We start from the raw sequence: 11216 nt of genomic DNA on the forward strand, positions 1-11216 counted from the left end.
CCTCCTGGTTTTGAGGACTTTAAATATCCTAATCATGTTTATAAGTTAAAAAAGGCCTTGTATGGTCTTAAACAGACACCTAGGTCTTGGTATGAAAGACTTAGCACCTTCTTGCTTAAAAATGATTTCTCTAGAGGAAAGGTTGATTCCACCCTATTTATTAAGAAAGTAGGCAACCATATCTTGATTGTTCAAGTATACGTAGATGATATTATTTTTGGGTCTACAAATAATTCATTATGTGAGGAATTTGCACAAATAATGCAAGGTGAATTTGAGATGTCTATGATGGGTGAGCTTACCTTCTTCTTAGGGCTGCAAATAAAGCAAATAGATGGGGGGACTTTTGTCTCTCAAACTAAATATTGTAGAGAAGTACTTAAGAAGTTTGGTATGGATACTTGTAGAGAAGCCAACACACCTATGGCAACGTCTTGCTATTTAGATAAGGATGACTCTGGTGAAGGGGTAAATGAAACCATGTTTAGAGGAATGATAGGATCATTACTGTATCTAACTGCTAGTAGACCAGACATTATGCAAAGTGTATGTGTGTGTGCTAGGTACCAAGCTAATCCTAAAGAATCTCATCTAATTGCTGTCAAAAGGATTTTGAAATACCTTAAAGGAACCCCTTCTTTTGGACTTTGGTATCCATCTGATGCTCTGATACTAATTGTCGGAACAATCGGTACCGGTATAGAGTTGCACAGCGGAATAAAATATTTAGAAAGCGTGTTACAGTCACAAATTAAGTTATGATGGTCCGTTTTAGAAAATCAATTTTCTTAGAGAAAATTTAACAAACACTTGATGTGCGTAAAACAGTAATGAGTGTAAGGAATAGAAAAATTGACACACTAAATTTTTATCCTGGTTCGATTCAAAAGAATCTACGTCCAGTTGTTAATCACTATAAAAAGTGATTAACAATTTCACTAAAATCAGTTTCAACAAAGTACAATTAAGAGTGAATAAAAAGCATAAATATAAAACCTTCCTTCAACCAACGAAATGGAAGCAAGCAATCTACACTTTCCTTCTAATCCAGAACAGTGCAGAACAGTTCTTCCTTCGACCAACGAACCGGAAGAACAGTATCGTTGCCAACTCGAAGAGAATAACTCCGACCTTTGACTCACAAAGCGAGAGCTTCTCCTTTTCACGAGACTTGACAGTGCAATGAACTAGCTTATGGAACTTCCTCAGATAACACTGTATTCTCACAAGCTCAGTGAAAAATTCTAGGAGTTTTTGGAACTCACCTATATAGCCCACTGATCTAATTTCGCAAAGATGAATTATAACTACCGCAGATAATCGATTATTGTTAGTGCTAATCGATTATTCAAGTCCGTTACAGGGTTTTCAAAAAAGTGATAATCGATTATCCTGAGGAATAATCGATTATTTCAGTGACTTTGGCAGTTCTCATCAGAACTGTGATAATCGATTATTTGGAGTAATAATCGATTATTCCAGTGCAACGAGGTTTTTTAGAATGGCTCAGGATAATCGATTATTTCTTCTAATAATCGATTAAATGCGTAGCAGTTCTAAGAATACGAATTTTTCTAAGTATTACATGTTTAAAGCTTTTCCTAATACATTTATGATCTACAAATTGCTTTTAAAACAACTATAACAATCTACATCTTTCAGCATCATCAAAACTATTTATCTTCAAATTTACCAATGCTTCTTCATTGGTAACAGATAGGATGCTTGCTTTAATGAGTTTTGTGAAATAAATATTTATGTTTATGATGACTTACATGTTTATGTGTGTATGGACGTTCTTGGAAATGCTAGATTGAATTGAAATTATCTGTATGTTTGTTTGAGACCTAGCTCACCCTTGCATTGTATGTGTTGCATGTGTTTGTCTTCTCCCTTGCGATGATCATCCAATCCTTTGGATGTGAGCAGTAGGTGATGATGTACCATTGGAGCAAGCTTTGGAGGTTGAAGAAAACCCAGTCCCTAGTACTTAGGCCTTCTACTAGACTTAGGCCTTCTACTAGCTCTTAGTTGATTAGCTTGTTATTTTGAAAAACTCCTAGCTTTTATTTTATATAGTTCGACACTTTTGGAGAACTTTGAAAACTTGTACTCAAGTTTGATTTCATTTTAATTCCCTCTATCTTTTGGATGACTGTATACATATTTAAATACTATTATCTCTATCTCTCAACTGCTTTTACATATTATAATAGCTGAATCCTATTATATTATATGTGCATATGATATTTTGGGATGTCACAAATAATATTTCTTTTATGCGAGAATTTATGTATTATTAAAAAATACAAAACAAATAAAATAAGAAACTCTAATAAAAATATATTTAAAGTTAACTGTTGAAATAAAACTGGAAAAAAACAAGAGATTAAAATTTTTGTAATAAAGTAGTTGAAAATAAATTGGATTTTAAATCTTCAATATTCACTAATAAAATAGGTTAAAACCCTAAAAAAAACATTAACAATATAAATCAAATAGTAAGTCATAAAAGGCTATGGCAAACCTAATTATGGATGTTTTTGTAGAGGGTAAAATCTCTGTAAATTGCAACCAAAACCTTCATAGAATAATCATTTTAGTGCTATTCAGAGATTAAACAGACACACACACTTATGTCATAAATTAAATAACTTAAGTCAAAGAAAATATTAGTCTTATTTTATTTAAAAATAAACTCCAAATCTAAAAAGAAATGAAGTTTTCAATACAAACCAAAAGATAGAGCACCTGTCTTTTTACACAAGAATTACCCTTAGATATGAGAAAATAGAATAGCATATTTGAGTTTAAATCTATCTTATGATTTAGTTAGTTGTTTGATCTCTCTATATTTAGGTGCATGATCTTTACTTATAAAAGAATATTCTTATTCTTTTATTTCTTAATTAAGTTTTAATATTTGTTAAATAAAATATCAATTTTGTTAACTACACTCAATGGAATGGAGGAAGATGACAAGTGGAATGTGGTGAGAGAAAGGTAGTGACAGGTAGAGGAAAGTGGGGGAAGAAAAAAAAATGAAAAACAATCAAAGGAAATTCCAAAGTAAAAAATAAACTAACTTTTGATATGTGGTACTTTCGAAACAACATTAATGTTAATTTAACAATAGAAAATAAATCAATTCTATTTAAAAAATATTAAAACTTTGAATAGAAAAAATCTAAAAACGAAAGTAAATCATAGTCATAAATATAGAATCAAATCATTAATTAATTAAGTCATATATTATCCAACTTACAATGTCAGGAAACCCTAATATTATCGCTTAAGGAAATAATTACGTATCCTGCTATATATATATATATATATATATATATATATATATATATATATATATATATATATATATATATATATATATATATATATATTTATATTATTTGTTATTATTTTTACTAATTAGATACATATATAGTCTAGGTGTATATATTATTTAAGCATAGTATTTATTTTGTTTAAAGATGCTAAAAAAATAGTTTGACATACTTTTTGGTCACTTCTCCCCCATCCCATCCAAACAATTGAAGACTATTAGGATTAGGATAAAGAATATACATATGTATGATTAAGTTTATGATTAAATTTATGAATTAAAATTTAATCGTAGTTAGTAATATTTTATGAAAATATTGAAGCGTTTTATTTATGATTAAAATATCGTATGAGAAGTTCTTAGTTCACACAAATGTTCTAATGTCAACTCAAATAGCATTGGTTGTAAAATCCTTGTTTCAGTCCCTTACTTTGTGGCTGTAAATTAAGGTGGTTGGTGTTTGATGGTCACACACACACACACACACATATATATATATATATATATATATATATATATATATATATATATATATATATATATATATATATATATATATATATATATTATATCAATAGTCGCATCTCATTGTTTACTTTTGAAAAAGCTTGGAGAAAAAAAGAATAATGGAGCACTTATCTGTGTATAAAAGTTTCTAATCATAAAACTTTTGTCAACAAGGAAGGAATTTAAAGTTGTAAATGGTGGGTGGTAGGTGAGCACTGCAGAAAACATTATGTATATGTCCTCTTTGGTTGAAGTACCTTTGTTATATTTTTCTTAATACATCACAACTTCACGCTCTTAAAATGTGTACATAGTAAGAAGAAAGAGACCAAATTATTAAAAATAAAAGGACATAGACAAATTTATTAAAAAGAAAAAGAAAGAGACCACTAGAAAAAGAAAGAAATATGGACAACGAAAATGAAAATAGGTATTATGAAGTCTATTTTTGCGTTGACGCGGCTGGAATGTCACTCATATTTCTTAATAAGACTTATAAAAACTAATTGGAAAAACTAGTTAAACTCTAAAAGACTAGTAGATATTTTTTAAGATAATTTATTAAAGTGTAAGTATTTTTTGAAATTATTTGGTGAGGTAATTAATAAAACATAAAATAGTAATAATTTCATTATGTTAATTATGGTAATGAAAAAATAAAGTGTAATATAAAAATAAAATCAAGTCTTAATGTTTTGAAATATAATATAAATTAAAATCTAATACTATTAAAAAATACTTTTCATGAGAGATATTTGTGACAATAGTAAACGCATAATACACTATAATAAATTTTATATAACATTGTTAAATTTATAATGAAATTTAAATAATAAAATTTGTAATGGATTTTTGTGATGAAACTAATTTTTGATAAAGATCCTGTTAAAAAAATGTTAATGTTATCCGTTAGAAAATTTGTTGTGACGTACATTTATTACAAAATTCCGTCATAGATTTTTTTAAAAAAATCATTGATATTTTTTGTGACAACATTTATAACCATCGCAACATTATCATAAATTTTGTTATATATTAAATTTTTCCATGTTTTTTTAAAATATATGAAAATAGAAATTTTTATAAAAGTCAAGTATTTTCTTTTAAATGAGACTACGAACGTTTTAAGTGGTCAAACTTCAATAATATAATTTTGTTTGAGTATAATTGCTCAAACGACTAAGTAGTTACTTAAGATGAAGTGAAAATTTTTTTTCTTAATTTTTTGTTTAAATAATAGTGTTTAAGCTTTGTGCTTAAGTGATAAATTATTAATAGAAAAAATATTTAAGTTGCACATGTATAATTTGATTTTAATGTATTAATTGTGGTTATGGATATATGTTGGTTGATTATAATTTCACTATTCAAAAATGCATTTTTTTTCTCTTTGATAAAGTTTAATTTTATTAAATGTTACAAAAGATAATAATATTCTAATTGCTTCTAACATGTAACATGAGCATAAGTTTCGATGTAATTAATACTTTCCTACTGAGGGTAGTCTTTTGCAACAAGTCTTGCCTTATTTTATATTACCTTTCCATCTTTGTTTAACTTGTTGCGAAAAACCTACTATGCTCCAATGATGTTCTTGCCTTGAGACAACTCCACGAGCATCCACACATCATTTTTCTGAAACTGATCCAACTCAGAAGATCTAGAGTTATAAAGTTTAAATGTTGTAGAAGTTTTAGAATATCCAAACATAATCCCTTCATCACTCTTACAATCAAACTTTCCTAAATTATCTTTGATATTCAATATGGAACATTAACAAGCAAAAGGATGGAAATATGATATATTAGGTTTTCTATTCTTCCATAACTCATGGTGTTTTACTTAAGATGAGTCTTATATAAACTCTATTCTAAATATAGCAAGTTGTATTGATTGCTTAAGCCTATAAGTGTTTAGGAGAGTTAAATTCATTTAGCATAGATCTGGTCATTTCTTGTAAAGATCTATTCTTTCTCTCAACGAATTCGTTTTGTTGTGGCGTCCTTAGAATATGATATATTAGGATTTTTGCAAGAATTTTAAAATAGTTCATTTATCCTCCGTGATCACTTCTGATTGAATTAATCATACAACCTTTTTCATTCTCTATTTTCTTACAGAGTTTATAAAAAGCCTAAAAGGCTTCATCCTTATGGACTAAGAATAACACAAATGTCCATCTAGAAAAATCGTCTACTGCCACAAGTCCATAGCCCTGCTCATACACATTGTGAAATTGCATTATCTTTTATAAACACTAGGCATGAGACGCTTTGAGCATGTACTTCATCTAAATCTATCTTGTACAAGTTGCCTTGTATATTTGTAGTAAATACCAATTGACCTAGCACTACAAAAAAGAAGGGCATTACCGAAGGCCAGAAGCCCTCGGAAACAGCCCAAAACCGTCGGTAAAAGGTAATTACCGAAGGCTTATCGACGGCCAAAGAGCCCTCAGTAAATCCCTTGTCGCTAACATTTACCGAGGGCTTTCGCCCTTCGGTAATTACCGAGGGCCAAAAGCCTTCGGTAATTACCGAAGGGCAAAAGCCTTCGGTACCGAAGGGAGAAAAAAAAAACAGGGCGTTGGGCTGCTGCAGAATGTGATGCATATATATCTAAACTAAAGCTCTACAAAGTAAAACAGCAAAAGAACCAAAAATGTAGCTTTTGTATTGAGTTGAGAAAATTATGTCCCACTTTATCTCAAATTTAAGTTTAAAACATATAATACTTCAGTTCAAGCTTACCTGTGACTAAATCAATTATGTAAGCACTGAACCAAACACCCTAAATTTTGCATCTCAACGCCTGCCACTACATATTGGTATATAAACAAGTTCTAAACGGGGATGGAATTTAATCTTATATGTTACTCAATCTTTATGTAACATGATGTTTCATGATTCACGATTCATGAAACATGAGAAAAATGCCGATGATGAGGTCAATGTAAATGTACCAAAATGTCTAATTTGCTAAATCATGAACAAATGCTACTTTCTGAATTTGCCAAATTTTGCATTAGAGCAAAAATAATTAAAAATAGAAAATTTGTAATTAAAAATAGAAAAACAAGGCAACAAAATGAAACAAAATATAAAAAGCATATTAACTCACTTGGGGATAGAGATCACATGTGCCCAACTCCATAACAGCTAAAGGTAACCTTTCTCCGTCAGCAATCTAAGAAGCATAGTACTTGCACATGTCACTAAAAATAAAGAGAACTTGACAGTTCATGCTAGCAAATTAATCAGCCAAAATTTTATTATAGAGTTCACACCTCAACATCTGCTCCTACACCTTTTATATTGACAGTCTGAATTTCATTATGCTTAGCCCAAATAATTTTTCTGCTGTTGTCCATGCTAGCCACAGGTACCTCTCGACCAAGTTTGACCATAATTGTTCCTTCATCATAGCCAATCACAACTCTGTTTGAACGCACCCAATAATTTTGGTTATGAAAAAAGAGTAAAGGCAAGGAAACTTCATAATACAGGCTCAATTTGCCACAGCAATCTCCCACTCACACTGTTCAAGGGCATAAAAAAATTTATTAAGAAATTGCAAAAAAATTATCCATAAAAAAGGTCACCGACGTGAACCCTTCAAGTATCCAATAGCCCAGACTCTTTCAAGGCCATAGTTTAATGTGTTTTCCAGCCTACAAGCAGATCAAACCATAAAAACAAATTTTGAAAATATACTTCCAATAAATATAGCAACAGCTTAAAACCAGACACCTGAATATGTCCTATCAATCTCAATATGTGCTATCTTAATTTTAAATCACATCTAGACATTATAGTCACCAAAATAAACCTTTCCACTCTTTTTATGTGCTTATACAAACAGAATAAACAAAAAGGGCAAACCCATATAAGTTTTATTCTCTAAGGTCAAAAGTCAACCATAAACAAATAATCCAATTTCCAACACAAGTGATGACTATTGAAGAAAAAAAATCTAGAGGAAAGTGACAAATGCAATAAGCATAATATTAAACCTCATAACTCAGTAATCTGTGCATTCCACTTTACCTATAAGTTGTGGAGTGCCATATGCGTACTGTACCATCTTCAGAACCAGTAATGATTATAGGAAGTTCAGGATGGAAGCATACAGCAGATACATTGTGTGTGTGACCATCTAGGGTCTGGACACAACCTTTGGTCTGATAATCCCATACCTGTTTCGTAAGTTTCAACTCTTATTCCTCTTCATATGTTATATGCATATATGTATGTATATAATTGCATAAACAGATAAATCAAAGAAGCAAACAAACAAAAACAAATATTAAAACAAAACCTTGGCAGTGTGATCATCAGAACCAGTGATTAGATATGGTTTGTCACCACCTGTAAAATAATCAACACAATTTACTCCTTTCTGATGCGCATCCAATGTAAAATTAGGGTCAGGTGAGCCAAGATTCCAAATCTGAAAAAGAAGAAAACAGTTGTAATCAGTATGTGCTTCAAATACTTTGACCTTATCCATCGTGTTATAATTATATACACGAATAAACATATCATCAGCTCCGGCAACAACCCATTGTCTGCGTGCAATAAACTTGGCTGATCTAACTGCAAAATCATGTTGCATAAGAGCTCTAGTGGTTTTTAGAAAATGCATCAAGAGCTAGTTATACAAAACAAATGGATTAAATAAAATTCATAACTTCATGTACCTGGTAACTCAGTAACCTCAAAAGATTTGGCCATGGTCTGAAATATAATAAATAAAATTATGTTAATAACAGAAGCAAATGTCCATTGAAATTAACAACAAACCGTTTAAAGCAGCAGTTTTGTGAAGAATTTAAATATAAAATAGGAAACTGAGAAACTAACATCCCTTATTAACAATCTATGAAGATACAAGGAATGTGTCATAAGCTATGATATTATAAACAAACAGCCAAGACCAAGACCCATCATAGAAAAGCAAGACTACAAATCCTAACCCGATACACTAGAAACTGAAAAAATCAAGCTTGCGTGATATGAAGTTTTAAAAGCAAAGGAAATGCCAAACGATGATCATAATATCTACAGTTATTCAAATTTTATCAATCTATGAAAACGTGCTTAAGTCTCACAGCTCAACAGAAAGCCTTATAAAGGCATCCAAAATATTCAGAAGCACATAATTTTATCTAAATGTATTCCAAACACAGACTCTGGGATCTCGTAAATAAGATTACTTACTGGTCTTACATTTGGAACTTCAAAAGGGTGTGATATCGATTAAAAAAGCACACAGTATACTCATCAAATATTGACCAGTATGTAAATTTCACACAAGTCCCAGTTTCTATTCATTTTAAAGTACAAAATACAATAACATTTTCTAACCATGCTTCAAGACAAAATCACTTAAAGAGCACCATTTATTCGTTCAATATTTTCTCCATGTAATGAATCACTACATCATACAATATTATATTCAATCAATCATATAATATAGATACTTGAAGATTTTGAAGGAATCATGATGAATACAAGAGAAGAATGAAAGAAGAAAGAAATGAGCTTTTGCTGAACTCCCATTCTTTCAAGTGCAAACTCAAACTCAATCTCAATCTCAATCTCAGACTCCAATTCCAAATTTTTACTTTTAACTCATAGATATGCAAAGTCAATTTCATTTTTATTTCATAATTAATTATAACAAACCTATAGTTTCACAACCACACACTCTTGTCCCCTTCGCAGACCGGCAGAGCCACCACAAAAACAGCTGTAGCGCGTCTTGCTACCTCCATCACCATCGCAATGCTATTCACTCCAAATCTACCAACCTTCAGTGAGACTGTCGTTGTCGCCGCGTTCCGGACATCTCCCACGAACCCCGAAACCTGCGTCAACGAACCCAGCCGCAAAACCCCCAAATCGGCGTCAACCAACCCAACCGCAAAACCACCAAACCGGCCTCAGCGAACCTAGGCTTAGAACCCCAAACCGTCATCTTCAATCCCAGCCAAAGAATCCCCAAACCAGTGTCAACCAACCAACCCTCACTTGTCCCAAAATCGCTCAATATTGGAGGGCACATTGGAGGGCACTAACAGAATAGGGAAGGGAAAGGGGAAGCTTCGGATAAGAGAACAAAGGGGAGGGAAATTGGAAAATTTGGAGAAAACGACGAAGCGTGAAGAAAATGAAACTGGGGAACGAAAATTCCAATCTGAGACTTAAATTAGAGAGAATGTTACCGAGGGCTTACAAGCCTTCGCTAATCATCTCCATACCGAGGGCTTCAAAGCCTTCGGTAATATGCCGTCTGTAAATTGCGTTTTTCCAGTAGTGTAGGTTGTTTAAGACTTTGCATTGACCTTTTTCAAATATAACATTATATCCGTTGTCACACAATTGGCTTATGCTCAGTGGATTATGTTTCAGGTCGTCTACCAATAAAACATTATCAATAGAAGGAAAGGTGATTATACCTATCTTTCCAATGCTTGTTATTATGCCTTGTTGATTTCCTCTAAATGTTATTATTCCACCCTTCCTGCTCCTGAGGTCTCGCAACATAGACCTTTGACCTGTCATGTGTCACAAGCATCCATTGTCAGATACCATGATAGGGGTCTCCTTGCGGTTATCAAGCAGATCTACAAGAGACATAATTTTATTTTTAGGTACCCATAAGTCTTATTCATTTTTCTCTTTTTAAAGGTTGGTACATGGTTATAGATTTTCTCTTTAGGTTTAATAAAATAATCAGTTTTGGATTTCGATGTACTCTAAGTAGTATTACCATTTAATCCCAATTAGTTATAGAAGCCCTAGACGTTCATTTCCTTCAAACATTCTTTTTAACCCTTTATGTAAGGTGTCATTTTTGTGTTTGAGGATTTTGATACGTTTAGCTTCTCCAACAATTATTGTTTTCCACTAGATTTTCATTTTTTTAAATTGGTTTTTCATGTTCTATTTTCAAAATATTTAGTTTCCATTCCAAGTTGCTAACTTGTTCTTGTAAACCCTTAACATCATCGGCAGACGATATTAGTGTATTTTTCAAAATGTCATTTTCTTTTGAAAGCTTTTTCTTTTGTTTTCTTGCAAGTTGAAAAGCTTCTGACAATTTATAAGAATTTGACAACAACTCATGCTAGGCTTCAATAACAAAGTGTGGGTCAGTAAAGTTTACCTCGTCATAAGAGTCGTCTGATGAACATTCAACGTTATCTGCCATGATGTAGAGATTGACTTTCTCTTCTTCCTCATCAGACTCTGAGAATTCTAGATCCTCCTAAGTACTCATTAGTGCCTTTTTCTAACCTTGTTTGGGAAGGTGAAATTTTATCTTTGTCTTTTCTAGGTCAGGAAACTCAAACTTGAAGTGGCCT

General features: G+C 31.5%; 1 protein-coding gene across 1 annotated transcript; it reads right to left on the reverse strand.

Moving 5' to 3' along the window:
* Positions 1-6817: 6817 nt before the first annotated feature.
* LOC108341382 (coatomer subunit beta'-2) lies at positions 6818-8584 on the reverse strand. Its single transcript, XM_017579069.2, has 7 exons — positions 8547-8584; positions 8165-8442; positions 7894-8042; positions 7449-7517; positions 7134-7284; positions 6968-7033; positions 6818-6850 (listed from the first exon to the last, which is right to left on the reverse strand). Exons 1-7 carry the CDS (start codon positions 8578-8580, stop codon positions 6818-6820), a joined length of 780 nt encoding a protein of 259 aa, XP_017434558.2. The 5' UTR covers positions 8581-8584.
* Positions 8585-11216: the final 2632 nt, after the last annotated feature.

The sequence above is a fragment of the Vigna angularis genome, chromosome 1 (genome assembly GCF_016808095.1).
Source record: "Vigna angularis cultivar LongXiaoDou No.4 chromosome 1, ASM1680809v1, whole genome shotgun sequence".
NCBI lineage: Eukaryota > Viridiplantae > Streptophyta > Magnoliopsida > Fabales > Fabaceae > Vigna > Vigna angularis.